This window comes from Condylura cristata, unplaced genomic scaffold (genome assembly GCF_000260355.1).
Source record: "Condylura cristata isolate star-nosed mole 26May11 unplaced genomic scaffold, ConCri1.0 scaffold00010, whole genome shotgun sequence".
NCBI lineage: Eukaryota > Metazoa > Chordata > Mammalia > Eulipotyphla > Talpidae > Condylura > Condylura cristata.
The window spans coordinates 17,704,767-17,724,082 of record NW_004567111.1 but is presented as its reverse complement, the minus strand read 5'-3'; the positions used below and the strand labels follow the sequence as shown (position 1 = coordinate 17,724,082).

The window sequence follows — 19,316 nt, the reverse complement described above, 5'->3', positions numbered from 1 at the left end:
AGGTCATGACTCCCCCAAATGTATCATGTCACATTCTCTTAACCATAGCATTTAATGAGGCCAAACGATGCTTTTATAAAGATATAAATTGATGCATCCACTTTCATCACTTGTGCTTTTTTTTTTCCTTTATTGCTATTTAACGCTGGGGGGTGAAACTCATGTAAATGTCAGAATGCAATCTTCATACTCAGGAGGGACAAACCAAACTCCCCTAATTGAGCTTCTTCATAGCAGCAGTTAGACCCAGAAACATAGGAACGGTGTGGTAGTAGTGATGCTACTTGACAAGATACATTCTAAAATACTTGAAAAAGAATTTTTGTAAACTCCAAATCCATTCCTCTTTGGCCTTCAAATGCAAAGTTCTATGCATGGGGGCAGGAACAGGGCAGACTTCGGAGTCAGAAGCCTGGCTTTCATCTCCTGTTGCCCATGATCCCTGATCTATTTACTTCTTGGTAAAGTGGTGTTAGTAGTTCTTGGTTCCCAGGGCTTGAAAAAGATTAATGAGCTAGAAGTTAATGAAGTATTCAGTGTCATTAAAAGGTTGTTTTTGTAAAAAAAAAAAAAAATTGTATAAATATGTATATTTAAAAATCTGTGTGATCACATTTGTCACAACAAATATGTTAGAGTGCAAACCTGTGATTAAACACTGTAGACTTCTCTCAGCAGAAAAATATCACTCATCTGATTGGATTAATATGCAAAATACTGTTTGGAGGAGGAGAGAATAGTATCCCTGAAGTGCATGTGGATTAGGCATTAGTAAATCAAGTTACAGACTGGATTTCCCTGGAACAGGGTCGGTTAAAAACAGACACATTCTTGGTAAAGAAGAGTTTCAGACAGAATTAAAGTGGGACTTTATTTACCCAAATTTGTTGACGATTAGTTCCTAAAAATTTTAGACTACTACATGAAATAAAATGTCTAATGTATAGCTTACATTGTCAAAGGTATTTATACACTGCTAACATCTCTCAAAATATCCACTAGTTTTAACATATCAGAAGGGCAAGATAACACAGTTGGAAAACATAATGATAAAACAAAAATTATGCTTTATATTAGGTGATGTGGGGGGCTCTTATCACTTCTAAAGGTGGAGAGCATGATTCTCCAAATCATAAAAATGACTTGTTATACTTTTACTTAATTCCTACAGTCTGTTATTACAGGGGCCAGCAATTTTTCTGTAATAGCCCAAGTAGTAAATATTTTAGGCTTCAGAGACCTTATCATCTCTGTCACACTATTCAAGTCTGCTGCTGCACTGCAAAAGTAGCTATAGATAATACATAGGCAGATGAGTGCAACTGTGTTCTAAAACTTTATTTAGAAACACTGAAATTTGAATTTCATGTCCTTTTTCTGTTATGAAATGTTATTTGGGTTTTTAAAAGCTACTTAAAATGTAAAATCCTCAATTTGCTAAAAGTTTTATTTCACAGGCCTTTCTACAAAAACAGGTGCACACAAGATTTGGTCCAAGGGCCAGAGGTTGTCAACTCCTGATTGATGAGGTCAAGTGGAAATGACAAACTTTAGTGATCTTTGTAAACGCACATCAGTGAGTTTAACAGTGAGTCAACATCAGTGACTACAGTGCTTAAGACATCCTTTATTCAGTTCACATAGAAAAGCATGCAGTATTAATGTAAAACAGTACAGTATTAATGTAAAATGTTCAGTGCACATTAGATAAACAAGTCATTAGCATACAAACCACTTTTAAAGGCCTATATAGGCATACCAAACATGTTTAGAATATACTTTCTCAGAGCGTAAATTAAAAATTGTGCTTAGGTCACCTACTCTCAACCCCTCTCCACACTCTTCATGAAAAAAAAAAATTGTTCTACATAAATGATATTCTATTAGCCAACTGAAACTTTTTTTTCATAAGTAAGGAAAACAGTCCAAGCAAGAATGCCATCATGCAGAGTTTTCAGAAAGAACACTAACATGCAAACAAGAACTTTATCACTCCAAAAAAAAAGCATCTCTGGGATGTAAGTGGATCAGAAACTTAGAAATGAGTTGCTTCTGCACCTGTGTGTCTGGAACAACAAATCTGTGTGTGTAGCTTCCTCCAAATCCAACTGTTCCAGGCCTCCTTTCTCAAGAAGATTCAATTTCCCATTTAGAACACACATAAAAGGGAAGTAAATTAAAGTTACCTGACATGAAACAAATATTTTCATACAGAAAATGTATTCTTTCATATTAACAAAAACAATTTTACAAACACTGGTCAACCAACACACAATGTTAAAGATGCAAACACGTAATAAAACCTAAAAAAAAAATAGTAAAAGAACAGCGGACTAAGATTAGAGTGCTATTTCTCCATCATGGCTTTACATAAAAGTTAGACCACAACTAAGCATAAATAAAAAGGGACAGGCAAACATAATTTCCATCCTAGGAAAAGTTGTAAAGAAACTCAAACTTAAGAACAGCGAACAGACAAACACTGCGGGTTTTATTTGAGAAATCTGAGTTCTGAGCACAACAGGCTCATGAAATGGTCAGCATTCAAAAGAACAAAATACACCCAAAGCCAGAAACATATACTCATTAAAAAAGAAACCCTTTCCCTACCTTTCTTGGTCAAAAAGATCCCTAATGAAAAGGAACAACAGTATTCTGAGTATAGGCTAACCCATCCCTGTGACTTGACAACTTGAAAAAGGTTATCAACTCCAAATTGTACAGAATTTTGATGAGGGTGAAACAGTAACTTCAGAAACTTATATTCACCTCAGGACAGAAACATCAATGACACTTTCTGAAAATGAGTCAACTTTTAGTTGCTTTTGATGGGCTGGCATTGGAAAGGCTGCTCTGGATTTTTCTTTTTGTTGATTGATTCACATTTTTATTTCTCTTTTCAGGCACAAAGGCAGTAGACCAAGGAGACTGAAGATGGTTGTGAAGGCTGTGCATCTCTGAAGACATCTTAAATAAAGATGACCCAAACCTTTGATCTTCAAATAGCCGGTGTGAACTGCTTAACAAAACACCCTGAGAAAACTCAGTCTGAAACAAACAGCCGGGGGGTTTGATTTCAGTAGTCCCTGGATTAGAACTGGAGTGGAGTGAAAAGTCTTCATTCATCTCTTGGTCAGATGGGGAGAGGAGAAAAAACGAACTGGGTTTCCATTCATTGCCATTCTCTAACTGATCAGCCGTTAGAGAAGCTTTGGAAAGGTTTGGCTTAGTTCTTTCTTCCAATTTATCAGGCTCCTCAAGAAATTCACTACCTTGAGATGACTTTGACAACCCATCCAAGTCTGTTGCTTTAAAACCATTGTTACACGGACTCTTGCTATTATCTGACTCTGACATCATTGAATCTAGCTCCGAGATCTTGTCAAGGTAGGCCGCGTCCATCGATGCCTCACTGGATGTCCTGGTCCGATTCATTTCGAAAGAGCGAATAGAATTCAGCCTCTTAGAGGAACATGAAGCTGACTTCTCATTCAACTTTGATGTAATTTCTCCAACAGAGTTTGCTATCGTGTTCTCCTCAGGACTTTCAAACCCCAAGCTCGGGGGATAGCTTGTGGTGCAACAATCCCAAAATCCTGTTTGGGGGGAAGTAAAACATTCTGATTTCTTTTCATTTTCACTTCTATCATCTTCTGAAGAATCTTTATTACAGACATGTGGAGAGTCACAAAAATCATCAAACACCAATTTTCTGAGGTGGTTTGAGTGCTTTTTGGAACCTCCTGTTTGGACTACAGAGCTCTCTCTATTTTCTGGAGTGCTGAGCTGAAGGCAACTGAGGGACAAAGGAGTGCAAGGAGCTGGGAGGTCATAGAGTCCTTCATCTTTGTAGAGTGCACAGTCACTTGGCTTATTACTCCAGTCTCTTTCCAAGTAAGTATCCATACTTGTATCTGTCACATCTAACATTATTTCCACCTGCTTTTGATAGAGGTCTTTGTTCTTACAACTATTTGGTTCTGTCTTGCTGGTGCTTTCCTGCCTGGCAGAACTGCTAGAGGGCTTTGCCAGGTGAGAACTGGAGGTGGATGTGCCAAGCTGTTTTCTGGCACCATCACCTTGATTCTTTGATGTCATATCCTCCTCGCTGCCTTTGCCATCTGCAGAAAGTGCTCTCTGGCAAATGGAATTCAGAGCTTCCTTCTCTTCACTTGAATTTTTCAGCTGTGCAATTTGAGATTCTAGTTCCTCTATATACTTATCACTTCGTTCTAGGGCTTTCTTGAGGCGATTGGTTTCACGTTCATACTGTTCTACCTTGGATTGAAGAGCAGCTACGGTAAACCGTCCAAACCTGCAAGGAATAAAAAGATAAGTGAACCATACAACTTAAGTTTTTTTTTTCTTTCCTTTTCAAAGTTTAAGGGTGCAAATTGCCTCGGTACATTCTTATATGATGTAACAGTGACATTTCGGGCAACTCAATAAATAGGGCAAAGCAATGCCAGGTGTAGTAGTATCTCAAAAGAGGTTTCCCCACTTGCGGAATGATACACACAAGACAAGAAAGCAGAGATCTAACAGGATACTTTTGTGGTCAAAACCAGACCAGCGTGGTAGCAGAGGCAGACATCTGCCGATCATTTCTCACAGAAGTGCTAGTTTTATTAATTCAGCTCATATATGTGTGAAGTTATCCCCTAAAACAATGGCAGAGATTTATGATAACATTTGAACAGTGGTCTACATCTTGAAATATTTACATTCAATCATTTTCCTATCGTACAGCAGTGTTTTACAATACATTTCTTATACAATGTCACCTTGTCAAACATTAAATGCCAATTTGAAATTCAGAAATCTTAGCAGTCCCAGCAGGGGTGGTTTTAAATACTTATTTGGACCCTTTCAATTACAGCCACTCTCCATCTGAAGCTGCTACGTGGCCCTTCTGAACACTGTGCTTTAATTCATTTCAGGCCTTATGCTTGGCATTTTACAACTGTGAGGGATATCAATCTCATTTCTTCCACCTTTGAAATACAAAGCCAGTGCTTTTGGTTCCCATATATTACACATAAAAACATTTTCCCCATTTTCTGAAAAGGAACATTTTGTAGAATAAATGAAAAAGAACACACCTCAAACTCACCCCTTTCACCCAGGATGATCTTGCTTTTATCTTAGATGCAGGATGGGTACTGGGCTCAGCTCAGGAAACGACCTGGCTGGCAGTATATTTGGGGATACAAAGATCAATAGGGCAGGACCAACTCCAAGGGACACAAAATGTCTACCTTAAATTCTACTGGACACCTAGGAAAATTCCATCTTTTAGGGAACTGCATATTCTGAGCTATAAACATAAGCCTTACATTCTAACCCTACAAAACAACTTCTCTCCAAAGTCCTTTGAAAAAGCCTTTTCTTAAGTATTTTTTTGGATGAAATTATTGATCCATCTTGAAGAATTCAGGGACTGTCTGAGGGAAGGATCTTGAAAAAATAACCTCAAAAAATAGTTTTTATCTGTGGTTTTATCTTTTCTCTCTCTCCCCTTCCCAGCTTAAAAAATAATTACAGGACCCTCCATGGCGGTGCAATGGGCACAGCCCTAGAAAGCTCTCCATAGCCACTGCACCATGAGTTTGATCGTGGCCAGGGAGCTGACCCACATGGCACAACAGACCTTTCCCGTGTTGCCCGCTAGTCCCCACAGCAGTGTATTTCAGTCAATCCACCTGTTCTACTCCCACTTTGTCTCTGGTGGATCCTCTCACTGCCCCCTCTGGTCTGTACCCCAGTTCTTGTATGTATAAATAAATACATTTAAAAAATAATTACAATTAAAAAATACACCAAGTACCAAGAAAAACTAGAAAGGAGAAGTCAACAACATTGCACCTCTTACAGTCAAACACTTACAGTTCTTTTTTTTTTTTAAGATTTATTTATTTATGCATACAGAACTGGGGTACAGGCCAGAGAATTGACCAGAGACAGAGTGGGGAGCAGAACAAGCAAGATCAATGAAGCACACCGCTGAGGGGAACAGCGGGCAGGTCAGGAGAGGTCTGCCGCGCCATGTGGTCACCTCCCGGGCAGGCAGAGATCGAACCCATGCTGAAGTGGCTTTAGCTTCTCAGTGCAGTGCTTTAACCCGCTGCGCCACCAGGGAGGGCCCCACTTATAGTTCTTAATGCCCATTACCTCATCCTAAACTGTAGCCCAAGTGACTCTCCAGCTCACCCCCAACATAATCCCTGCTCTTATTTAAAAAGCAGGGCATGGCACACGGGTGAACAGGTGATGGGAAGTCCCACGGGGATTACAACTGAGATGGAAAGTGACACAAAATGATGTAAAAGTAAACTATTATAAATATTAAAAAAAAAAAAGGGGCGAAGGTAAATACAGATTCATGAACATTAGCGTTAGCAAGGGCCTTAACACACACTTTGCCAAAGGCCAATGTAGTCACTGAATTAACTGAACTATGAGTGCATTACTCCCTTCAGCCTCTGAAAAAAATGAAGCAGAGCCACAGGCATAACAATAGCCAAAGCAGCTACAATACTAAGCCTTCTTGTGTTAAAGGCAAAGGTTACTACTGTGAATCTTCAGCTGACTGAATTCCGGAAGTTTTTCCTTCGTTGTTAATGTTTGTGAGTTCTTGATTACTCTGGTATAATCAAATAGCCCACATATTTTTAACTGGCAAAACTGGATAGCATGTTTTTCTAATCCAAACAGCAAAGGTGACAGGCTTTCATTGGCTTACCAAGATAAAATTAGTTTTTAAGTACAATTTTTATAATAAAGGTATTCTCAGATGAAAAATATCTAACAATTTAAGGTCAACTGTTACTTGGTAGTAAGTCCCCATTACAAAAAGATGGCACTGGGGACTCAGAGCCTCCATAAAAAAAGACTGGTGACAAATCAGCAAGGTTCCTCAAATAAATACAGCTTTTTCCCCAGGTTTTAGTTTGGAATTACTAAAATAATGACATTTTAATAATGATGCTGTATTTGCCTTTGCATTTTTTAAATTGTGTCTTTAAAGAAGTAATTTAACAAGCGGTTCTGTGAAAAGTCAAAATGATAGCCCTAACTGTGTTTGGAACTGTGTCAGAGAGAAAGCCAACAGAAATACCAATGGCCAGCAGCAGAGTGAGTACCCCCGAGGGGAGAAGCACACAGAAGTCACTGATGATGGTAGCTGTTTTCTAAACGATCACTGCTCTCGAGTCCCAAAGTTCCATTTCCCTACTTTGCAAGTCTGTAAGATTCTGAGTGATCAGACCTTTTTACCATGCTAAGGTCCCATACTGATGGGCAAAGTAGCAGAAAGGTGTGGTGAAAGCCATGGCACTGATCCATTCACTAATCGATCAATCCATTTACTTGTCTTCTCTCTCTCTCTCATTTGAGTATAGCTTCAGGAGAGCGGGAATGTGGCTGGTTCCCCTGTACAAGTCCTCAAGTAGTATCCCTGGTTAACTTTCTTGAGTGACTACTGTCTAGATAGGGTCAACACCACAGGGTATGCTAAATTCTTGGGCTTCTTTGACACACAACTTTCATGAGTCATCATGCTGCTAAACTGAACGTTTCATACATCTGACTATTTTCCTTGTTTCACTGACGCCAAGGAAAAACAACAGAAGAATCACATAAACAGCTCTGTCACTGTACCTTGCTCCATTTTTACCTTAGTAAAAGAATGTAAATAGATTAGACTATTGATGTACCTAAGTGGGGATTTTAGCTACCCGAGACCCCTAAACTGGCAAAGGACAGTTTACTGGATCATACAGAAGTAAAGGATGTTATACATCCATAGAAGGAGACAACGAAAATAAGAGTTTCTTTATCTTTGGATTTTTATACTCTCTTATTCCAGATATTTCACAAATTCCAGATATTTCCAGAGTACATAATATTAAATGAATCAATGCCAAGGCAAGCCTGAGGGATTTCTAATATCATTTACCATACTTCCTTTTCCTGAGCAAATTTCAAAATGGAGTATTTTTATAAACATTCCATTAGAGACCAAAAGGCTTTGATTTTCAAAGTAGCAGTGATGGCCAAAGGCTTCATTAAGCCAGAAAAAAACATCGTAGAGCAGTTTGGGAGCTGCAACTGATAGCAGAAGTATATTCTGCTAGAACGTAGGGGATTTTTCCGCTCACAGTGTTAACTGAGGGGTGCATTCAGAGGGCTCCCCTGTCCAAACAGCTAGAAGAGGTACAGCACAATGGCTCCTGTCCACTTAAAGCTGGACCAGTTTTTGAGATCTGGCCTGCAGGATGTCAGTACCGACATGCAGGCTACAAATGGTTCCGATGAGCACCAGTTTTAGTTACCAAAGTTTAGTTAGGTAGTAGCAGTCACCTAACAATGTGGTTCAAATTTCACATTATGTCAATGAGGTTATATCAAGATAAAATTTCATTGCTAGCTTTTTGGTGTACAGAACAATATGTAAGTAACAGGCATCAAGAAGAGTGAAAATCAGTTCATTTACTTTTATTTTTTATTTATTATTATTTTATATATTTTTATTTATTTTTTAAAGATTTGTTTATTAATGCACACAAGAACTGGAGTACAGGCCAGGAGGTACCTGAGACAGAGCAGGGAGCAGAACAGGCAGACTGGCTAAAATACACTGCTGAGGGGAAGCAGCGGGTGAGACAGGAGAAGTTTGCTGTGCCATGAGGGTCAGTTCCCTGGCAGGGGATCGAACCCATGCTGCAGTGGCTGAGGACAGCTTCATAGCACTGTTTTAACCTGCTGCACCTCCAGGGAGGGACCAAATCAGTTTCTTTCTTTCAAAATCTGAAAGTGACAGGTCACTATGCATGTTCCTTAGTTCACAGACAGCAAGACACGTAGTTGTACAGCCATGTGACGTTTTACAAAATTGGATAATTAAAAAATGGAACTGACTGACAAAGGTAAAGGTATGGCAAAGAAATGAAAGGAAAATCAAAGTCAAAATGAAAATGTAGTTTCAGGTATCTTCCTGTAGGGACAGAAGACAGCTGAGCAGGGAACTGTTGGAATTGCTGCGTTCCAGAGCCCTAGACTTGCCAGAGGAACTTGCGAGAAACAGGCGCTGACATAAATGAGAGAAAAGTTGTGCCAAGTAGGTAAAGATGTCTAAAGGAAATGAAAGGCTGGCAAAATAGCTTCACATTAAAGCAATATGGAAAAATATCACAACACTGGAAGCGTGAAGGAAAAAACGTTCAGTGCTGCTGGAAACGTACGAACGTGTCCAACCTGCTAAACACCTGAAGAGATGTTAGCTCCTTGTCGTGGTGAATTATTTACAAAGAAAATATTTTATTTGCAGTGTTTCTAATTTAAGAAATACTACTTTTACTATTAATTTATTTTTATATATGTTTATAGTTGACAGAAATGTTAATGCTTTGACAAAAATTCCTAATTTTTTTTTTATTTTTCCCATCAATTACTAAGATTGTTTCACACCATTTTAGCTTGAATGGTCATTTTTATGGTCCCATACAGCCATGCTGAGAGAACACTATCTATATTAAAGGTAAAGTCGGTCGGTCCATGAGAAAGTCAAAGAAACTGAGTTTTTTTTTTCTTTAAATATTTACCTTAAGAAAGAGTAACCCCTCCCAGAATGGCTTTTATTGTTGAGCTGCTGTTCACATAGCTGCAGCTGTGTATCTTTCCACTCCCTTTTGCACATACGAGGAATGTATTTTCTTTATTTTAAACACAGGGAAAGTAAGGTTTTGGGGGAAGACTGTTCTCTTGCACAGGTGTACCCCACTGTTTGAAAGTCTGTACTGTCACTTCTATCAGGCCTACATCAATACCTATTTTTGTGATCAGGAAAGAAACTCAAAGAGGACTGACATCCACGCAGCTCCCTTCTGCCTCTCCCCTCCCAAAAGTACTATGTCAAAGTGAGGCAGAATCTGCTTTACACGCTTTCAAATAAATAGCAGGATTTAAAAATAAGTGTATATTCACACAGTTTTATAGAAAAAATTTTTTTTTTGTTTATTAACCAGGCTTCTATAGTTAAAAACTGTTGCTGAAAACACTTGCTGAGATACCTAGAGAGTCTTAACGGAAACCAGCTGCACGCTAGGCACCGGTGTGAGTTGGAGAGAGACAGAGTCCCTTCTGGTCTTGAGGCAGGGCGGACCCACCTATAGCTACATCTACATCTGGCTCCATATTCACTGCCTATCACGGACTGTTCTTTACTGTGGAATAAATTCCCTATTTGGTAAACATATTTCATTTCAAATCCACAAGTAAATGCCCTAATTGTATGCTCCCTCACCCCAAGAAGAAGATCGTCTCATGACACCCATGGGTCTCTTAATTTTTCAGGGAAAGAGAACCCTGAGACATACTATTTTATGTCTTTGTACATGACTAAGAGGAATAAAGAATTTTATACCTTTTCCAAAATACAACAACCTTAGAAACACCACCTCCATGGTGTAAAAGAATATACAACTACTGTTGGATTAAAAAAAAGAGAGAGAGAGCATACTTAAAGATCTCTGCATTTGGCTATAGACATACATTTTCACTACACTTAAATCTCTATCTCCCTCCTCGCTCCTCACCTCAGCATGAGTAACCCTGAAACAAAAGAAAAAACTGTGATCCAGCCCCACTGTCGTTATTACTCAGGTGACAGTTAATGAGTGTACTGCACGTTAAGGGACTCTGAGGACGGGAAACAACAGGCGCAGAAGGCACTACCCGTGTCTGAGCACTTCATAATCTTTCTGACAACCTCGCTGCTTAGTCACTGGCATGCACTACAGGCTCCTAAAATATCTTATCGATACAATAATGGCAAACTGAGAGAAACTGCAGTAACTGTCCATCTCCAATGAGGTGAGCATCCAGAGACGGGCCCTCAGGCTGCGGGGGACCGAGCACGGGAGACTGTCTCAGTCTGGCTCCGGCGTATCATCAGGCTCCCCTAACTGTCTGCAGTTCCCCTTCCAGGAAAACCAAAGGGCAAGGCAAGAATCAGTCACAGGATCAGGCTGGGGTCAAATGCCAGGAATCCAGGGCAGAATTCAAGAAACAAAAAAGGTCAGACTAGATCAAAAAGGCAGAGTAGCCAGGACCAGAGTGCTACTTTAGTCAAAACCCTGGGACAGTCTGAGGGGTACTGGCGTGCCTGGATATGGGTTGAGAAGAGCAGATTTGCTGTTGAAAACGCTTGCTGAGAGGCCTAGAGTCTTCATGGAAACCACCTGCGTGCCATGTGAGTTGGAGAGAGAGTTCCCCTTCTGGTCTCCATGCAGGGCTGACCCGCCTACAGCACATCTGCATATTCACGGCCGATGATGCTGGACTGTGCTCTACTGAGGAATAAACACCCTTGCTTGTTCTTAGGAAGGGGCCACCTCTCAGCATCCACATGGAGAGGAACAAGGCAGAAAATCCTGTTTCAGGTAAGACATTCAAACAAGAAACCTTGCTGCACAGCCAGGTAAGTCCTAACATGGTCTCCGCCTTTCCCCTTTCTAGCTGGTCTCTCTGGTTCACCTCAGACAGGAAAGCCTGAGGAGATCCTCTGTTCCTTCGTCTAGACAAAATGCCAGGGACCTCTGATCTTCTGGCCTTGTCTGTGCCCTTTGCACTTTAAGCTTCCAGAAAGCTCAACATCTTAAGCAGCCATTCCCTCCTTCTATTAAGAGTAGAAGAGAATTACCCTTTCTCCTACTGGGCCCCAGAGAAGGAAGAAACACTCATGCATGTGCACATCATGTATATACATGTATATACATGTGCATACTCCATGCATTTAAAAAATGCTTTAGCTCCAAACAGCTGCTACAATTACTAGGCAGCAGCCATAGAACTGATCAGCATACAATCTAAAAACAACGGAGAGCACAAGAAAAAAGTGTTCCCTCTGTCTAAGGAAACCATGGAGGTTCTAGCGATAAAGTGATAATGGGGTCAGATCTGAGAAGACGGGTGGGAATGACCACGGGAATGACCACGCAGATTGAAAAAGAGAAGCCTACAGGGAAGGTCAGAGGGCAAAGATTCAACAGTGTGTCAAATTATGTTAAATCGGGCTCTGTGAGAAATCTGACATGGCCAGTCAGAGTTGCAAGGGGATAGGGATACCGGAGGAGAAGCAGGGAGGTGAAGCTAACGCCATGTCAGAAAAGAGCCTCACATATTACACTAAGAGATTTGGACTTCAATTTCCAGGAAATCACCAAAGAGGGTTAAGGAGAAGAATGACATGAGGAAATCTACATGCTAGGATTCAGGCAACAATAAAGAAAACCTTTAGAGTAAGCGCGGAGAAGAACAGGCAAAGAGAAAGGTTGGCAGAAGAGACTAAGTGAGAACTCCTGTGGAGCCGCCGAGCGGGAGGAGAGCAAGGCGGCGCCTCAGGCAGGACGGAGACTACACTGCCAGCGAGGTGCGGGATGGGCGAAGCCTGCGTGTTTTTATCTGGGGCAACCAGACCAGTAGTTAAGCCATGAAGGACAGGCCTGAAGCAAGGGGGTCAAAAATCTTTTGGGGGACGGGGCCGGAGAGCATACAGGATGTCGTTTAGACACATTTCTAAAGCCCTCTGAGCTGCGTGATGCACAAGGACATAAAATCATTTCCTTTAATTCTTCCAACAGCATACTGTCCACATCTTACATACACCATGGTGCAGAGAAGCTAATTTATCAAGTGTTATTTATCTATTCATTTAATTATTCAACAAATATTTATCAGGTGGCTTCCAGGTGCTGGGGAGTTGCGGGGAAGGCGATAGGCAGCAAGGTCTCTAACCCTGCAGAGCTTGGGGCCTAGAATGAGATGACACAATGAACAGGCCCGCTAATTCAATGAAGAAGATAATTTCACAATGATAAGACCTAAGACAACAACACTGTAGCATTGGCTGAGTGTTAACACTGCGCTCTATGGCAAGTGCGCTGCGATTTTTACTTCATTTAAAACCCTGACTATAACCTCTAAGGAAGGTACTAACACTGGCCCCAGGAGGTGCTACTATTGTCGCAAACAGTAGAAGACAAAAACTTAGGTAACAAAAACGTTCAATATCTTCGTCTCCCAACTCACAGTAAGGAGACACACCAGGCTTCAGCGCTGAGGAAGCTGAGGAAGTGGCTCTGGAGTTTATGCTAATAACCGTGATAACCACACACCAGTGTTGCTTCCCACACACGATGTTGTTACCGTGTTATCTACTGAGAGTAAGGAAGCAGACCGTCCACATCAGACTGAGCGATGCAGAAAGCTTTCTCCGAATCTGATGCCAGAAGACAGCTACCTGCAGGCAGAACATTCTAAGCTTAGGAGCAAGTGGAGAAACGGGAGGCGGCTCGTTTGACTCTGGGGCAGGATGAGCTGGAGCAGTGAGAACGAGATGAAGGGAACAGGCAAGACAGATGAGCGGGTGCAGAAAACGAGTCTTACTTTTGAAAAATACCGCCCAGTTTTAGGCAGGAAATTAATTCGATCTACACTTTATAAAAAGACAGTTCTGAGTTCAGTGAAGTGAACCGTGTCGGGAAGAAAGGGCGAGGTGAAAGCAGGGAATGGAGTCCGACAGTCCGTCTCGGGAGTTGAACGTTCAACCGCTGTGTTCTGTGGTGTGTTTAAGATACAGAGTCTTGGGTAAAATTACGAAACAGAACAGTGGAAGTCTCACTCTGTAGTTCAGGAGAACAGCCAGGTCAAAAATAATTTAGATTTTATTTTGTAATCTCTGAAATAAAGGTAGATGGTTATCGAAGCTATGGGAGTAGATGAGACGGTTTAAGAAAATAAGCCGTGAGAAGAAAAGCAAGGCCAGGTCCCAAGCTGTGAAGCCTGTTCTTTCTTCCTCAGAGCACTTCTGCTCCTCACTAGCAACAGGAACTACTGCTCGCTGCCGCTGCCGGAGTGTCTGCAGTCTTTGTCTCCCCCAGGGGGAGCCGGGGTGGGGGAGGACAAGCCCTGGCGTTGCTGTGCAGTAGAAGAGCTGCATGCAGGGAGGCGCCATCGAACCCACAGACCTCACTGAAGCCCGTGACAAGAACAGGCAACATTCCTGAATGCGTATTTGCAGAAAAGCAAGTCACTGATTCAGTGATAACCACATCTGATAGCAATAACCTACAGAGTTTTGTGAACTGACTGTGCTGTTAAGGTGAGTTAGCATCTGAGGACAAGAACAGCTGCTGTGCTAGAGCCTCAGAATTGCTGGCCACAGGCACAAACCCCGCCCCGCTTGGCGAGGATGAAAAGGCACAACTGAATACACAAGTGTCAGAGGAAGGGTAGGGAACTCTCACAGGCCAAGCCTTTGTACCTCTGCACGCTGAAAGATCACTAAGGGACTGCTACCTTTGTCACGGGCAGATGCACGCACAAGTCCTGGCACATTTTAGAAGTAACAGGGTAAGGCAAGAACAGTTAAGAATAGAGAAGTGAAGCCCTGAGGGCTTCCTTTGGGTTTCTTCCCACTCGTTGTGTCTCACCACATGGAGGTGTGGCACCCCACGGTGGCCCTCTAAATCTGAGACTGAGAAGCTGGCTTTCCACCTGGAGCAGACTGATGGGCGAGTGGTGCCATCCAAGCAGCAGGGTGCCGGCTGGCACACCGGAGAACAGTACAAATGACACACAGAGGCCTTCTGCCGCCGGGCTTGACGGTCGCCATGTTCCCTGAGCTGGAGCACAGGGCGACTGCTGGAGATAAGAGAGCCCGGCTGGAGGGAGCGGACAGTATTTCTATTAGTTCAAGCTGTCTCCTCTTGTTCAGCCTGCCTTTCTTTCACAAAAAGCTCCATGCTGCAGAGAGTTCAAGTGTTGACTCTGACAAACATTTTACTGAAACCCATGTGCCATTTTCTGATCTCATGACGCTGTCTCTGCTGTTTGGTTTTGCATCTCTTTAGTATTTAATGATTTCATGTATTTCTGACCCTTACCTTCATTAAATTCTGAGCTCCTGGAAACAAGGACTGTTCTCGTGGTTTTAATTTTTATTATAACAAAATTTTAAACATTTACAAAACCAGTACAATACCCCTCCATGCTCACCACCTCCGTCCAACAATTACCAAGATTTTTATACATGCCCGTATTTCCCCTTTTTATTTTTTCTTTTTCTTCTGTCACAGTATAGTATCACCTACAATTCCTTGGTATCATCCAACAGGCAGCAGTTCACATTCACAAATTTACCTAATTGCCTCAAAAATGTCCTCTGACACGTCATTCACTGATACCCAAGCAGGAGGAGTCAGCTTGACTGTTACGCCAACGTCAACTCACCCTATCACCAGTACTTTGAACCGGCAGCTCAAACTGACAAATACACTTTCTAATCTCACTCCTTTTCCAGCATCTAAATTTTAAAGCCTTCACAGCTCCATGTTCTACAAATGCACAATTTGTACCATACCACACAAAAAATACTAAGGCCATGTGTACAAAAAAGCATACCCTGATGCTAACCAAGCAAGAGAAAAATAACTGGCCAAGGCCCTCTGAGCCTAGGAAGTGAAATGGAATGGATTTTATTTGCTGGCATTTGCTTTTGAACTCTTACTAATTTCATTTCCACACAAAGGCGCTCTCCTCAGCTGAACCAGGTCTGGGTACTTTCAGCTGTGGTCAGCTTCTCTCTGAATCGCATCAGGATCTGGTGGTTGTATGGTAAGTGAAGACGCTCAGGCGGCTTCACATGGGCCTCTGTGGCTATCACCTGCCCTGAATGCAGGAAGCGCGCGGGCTGGAGTGCGCATGCCTGATGGCGGACACCTGGCGAGAGGTGTGGCCCTGCTAAGTGGGCACGCCTGAGCCAAGACGCTGCGCATATAAGGGCGGCGTCAGGGCGAAGAGGGCTCGCAGAGGAGTGGAGTGCTGCTGCGGAGGCCTGTGAGTGTCCACATTCACCGCGAAGGCTGGGGGTGCTGCCAGCCTCTGGGCACCCCTGCCTGCCGGCACCTGGTTACCTCTACAGATGGTGTAGAGGAACATTAAAGCCTGAGAAAGACACCGACGGCTCCGAGCCTCTCCTTTGCCTGGCCTGGCCTGCTGCGAGGCTGCACTGCAAGTGGCGGGAGCGGCTGGACCATCAGAGGCAGGCTGGTATGGAGCCCCCCCAAACCCGGGGAGGGGCTGGGGTGGCCGGCAGTGGCGCCCGGAGGCCTCCCTGGGTGGGCCCCTCCCTAAAGGCGGCGGAGTGGGTGCGTCCCCGGTACGGGCGAGGACTGCACGCGGTGGGGACGCCCGGGTGGACGTAGCGCCTGCTCAGAGCCCGGGCTTGGGCTGCAGGGTCCCTCACAGCTCTGCCGGTGGGTTCCAGGGCACGCCGGAGGCGCCGACACAGCGCTAGGGGACCCCAGAGTCCCGGAGCTGCAGGAAGAGCAGCGAGCCTGCGGGAGCACATGCACAGCGAGCCCCGGGCTGCGGGGCTACACGGCGCAGAGGAGAGACAGCCTGCGAGGAGCAGCCGCGCGGAGATGCAGGACCAGTCCGGGATGAATGAGGACCGCGAGGCTCCACTCGAGCTCGCCCACTGCGGGCGCAGCTCAAAGTCGGACTTGTACTAACTGTCCCGCAAAGGCTGGGGAAAGTTGGCAGGTTGCTGTGACGACGGGAACCTGGGGACGCAGATGAATTAAGGGGCAGCTGGTGGGCCGTGGTGCCTACTGGAGCCCTGGGCGAAGGTGCCAAGCCAGGCAGAGAAGTCTTGCGAAAAGCCGACCTGGTGAGGCGAACACCTGGTGCCGCGAACACCTGGTGCCGCGGCCGGGAAGTGCGAGCGGGTGGCAAGCTGCCGCACACGCTAAGGCAGGCAGGTGAGTGGCTGAGCACCGCCTGCGATGCCGTGCTCACGCTCGGGAAGGGCGCGTGCCGGGGAAACCTTCTGTGGAGACAGGCGCGAATGTGGGTTGTGGTGGAGAGCACAGAAGCGGGGGGCAGAGACCCCAGGCGCAGTGCGCTACCCATGGGTCCCCGACCGCCTGCATGAACTGGGTGGGCCTAGTACAGGGCTGCTGGTCACAGGCGGCTCTGAAGGCTGAGTGCGGGCACACGGTGTGAGTAGCCCTGGCTCCGGGCGACTACCTCAAGGGACACTAGAGATGGCTGGACAGCGGACACCAGGAGGGGTGGCTCAGTGTCCAGAGATGGCGGGTTTCTGCATCACTGGCCTCTGGCTATGGCCTGGGAGAGCAGGAGGTGCAGGGCTGGCGTGCGTGCGCACGCTGCAGGGCAGACACCTGCGTGCAGTGGGCCCGTGGCAGTGGGCGCACCTGAGACGCGCTGCAGGGCAGTCGGGACAAGGTCCGGCGGCGGAGGACGCCGAGGAGCCAAGATTCAAAGGGAACTAGGAGGCCTCCCGCCTCCTGGCCCCTAACTGCCCTGCACCTCACTCACAGCAAACGGTACAGAAAGAGCATTAAAGCCCAGAAAGCCGCAGAGGGACCCGGGGTTCTCCTGCACCTGTCTACTGGGCTCCAAAGAGCCTGACCTGTGCCCACCTGCCTCTAAGTGGGCGTTGCTGAGCAGGCTTCAATGCAGACGGGTGGGGGACCTCCAGCGCCCTCCGGAGAGGGGAGGCTCGGCGGTGTGGAGCACTGGGGCAGGCCTCTCTGGGGAGCCTCCCGAGACCCCAGTAGGGGCGAGGTCTAGACAGACATGCCCGCCAGGAAGCCGGGCTAGGGCTGACTGTTCCCCACAGCTCTGCCGCCAGCGTCCAGGACACGCAGGAGGCGCCACAGCCGTGCAGCTGGCGACCAGAGGCAGGACGCTGCGGGAAGAGCTCGAGGCTGCGGGAGCACACGAGGTGGCTGAGGTCTCTGAGCTGCTGGACAAGACATGGCGAGGCTTGCAGGGCCAGCCCACACTTAAGGCATGAGACTCCTGGGAGGGGCGGGCGCCCATGGTTCGTCTCGGAGTTGGCCTGGTGCGGACAGAGGACAAGACAGACGGGCCCCCAGTCCCGCCAGAGGTTGGGGGACGCTGGCAGGTTGCTCCTGACTAGGGAGCCGGGAAGGGGTCACTGTACTCACCAGCTGATGCAAATAAGCGGTGGCAGGTGCGCCTCTTGCCTCAGGCAGCTGGGCGCTCCCCGTAGGGCGCTGCCCAGAGAGGCAACAGCTGAGAAGGGCAGGCTGGGAGCAGCCCCAGGGGCTGAAGGAGGAAGCCTGGCCTGGTCCTCCCAGGCAGGCAGGAGACGCATCAAAAAGCCACTTCAGATGGGAACGTGAGCTGGAGTTAAGGTCAGAAAGGCCGTGAGCTGGTAGGCGGCCTTGCCCATGAGCCTGTGAGCAGGGGACTGGAGCCTCCGTGGGGGAAGGGGGGGGCACCACCGCCACGGGAGGGAGACAGCTGACGGGCCTGGGTGGAGATGACAGGGGGGCGCAGACAGGCAGGCACTATCCGAGGCCCACCGCCTGCATGAGCAGGGCCTCAGGGCAGGGTCTGCCAGTCGCAGTGGGGGCTCCATGGCTGAGTGCGGGCAGGACAGTGAAGAACCCCTGGCCCTGGGCCACACCTCCAAGGCTGAGCAGCCTGGGTAGGTGTGTGCATGGCAGAGGTGAGGCACAGCCCCCACAGAGAAGCCTCAGTGCCAGGCAGAAGCGCAGCCTGAGAACAGGCAACGCCCCTGCAGTGAGCAAGCCTTGGGCAGCAGACAGGACGGCTCAGCGGGCCAGCACCATCTGACTTCGCCCAGGTTGGTGCCAGCCTGCGCCCAGCTTTGTAATCTAAGTTCACTCGCCTTCTGCTTATTTTGGGGGATCAGCCCATGGTGTTATTTGCCAAGGAAACTTATGTACAGACTGTAAGCGAAGACACCAGGGGGGCTGGGGGAAGGCGAAGACACCAGGGGGGCTGGGGGAGGCTATCTGGCCTGTTACTGCCACAGCCCCCAGCCCAGGCGGTGCAACCCAGCGCTGACACGGAGCCCTGCCCACCTCACCCCACCATGCGTGGTAACCTCTGCACCTGAGGCAGATCAGGAAAGACAGGTGGGGCAACCTCACCAAGGGGTAAACTGAGTCCCTGTGGAAACCATATGTATTTGCGCCGTCTTCACGCCATATTCTCACTACAGGGCGTCCTCATAACGGAAAAAGTTGAGATGTACTTTGGGTGTTTGGGAGAGGGGGAGTGAGGGAACCACCTGCGGCCAGAAATGGACACTGGGGAATTTGGTACCAAGACAAGCTCTGATGGACACCACCAAAGGGGATCCATGTTGCCTACACCACTAACCAAAGGTCTGAAATGGTCTCCAGAGGAATGAGGACCAGACTCTGCTACAGGTTTGAGAGCCCAGGAGGGGA

At 46.0% G+C, this 19,316-nt stretch overlaps 1 protein-coding gene and 1 long non-coding RNA gene across 3 annotated transcripts in view; one reads left to right on the top strand and one right to left on the bottom strand.

The window, feature by feature from the left end:
- Window positions 1–1,603: 1,603 nt before the first annotated feature.
- RNF219 (ring finger protein 219) overlaps window positions 1,604–19,316 on the bottom strand; it is a 47,354-nt gene continuing 29,641 nt past the window's right edge. The window contains exon 6 of the mRNA XM_004680082.2: window positions 1,604–4,315. Within this exon, the coding sequence (XP_004680139.1) occupies window positions 2,809–4,315 (1,507 nt within the window). The 3' untranslated portion in view covers window positions 1,604–2,808. The remainder of the gene's footprint in view (window positions 4,316–19,316) is intronic.
- LOC105853482 lies at window positions 3,818–15,273 on the top strand. 2 transcript variants are annotated; one of them, XR_001145328.1, is made up of 3 exons: window positions 3,818–3,894; window positions 11,383–11,441; window positions 13,092–15,273. It is a non-coding gene; the product is annotated as an uncharacterized LOC105853482 (long non-coding RNA). The 2 variants fall into 2 exon arrangements; XR_001145327.1 differs by having other exon boundaries at window positions 12,214–15,273.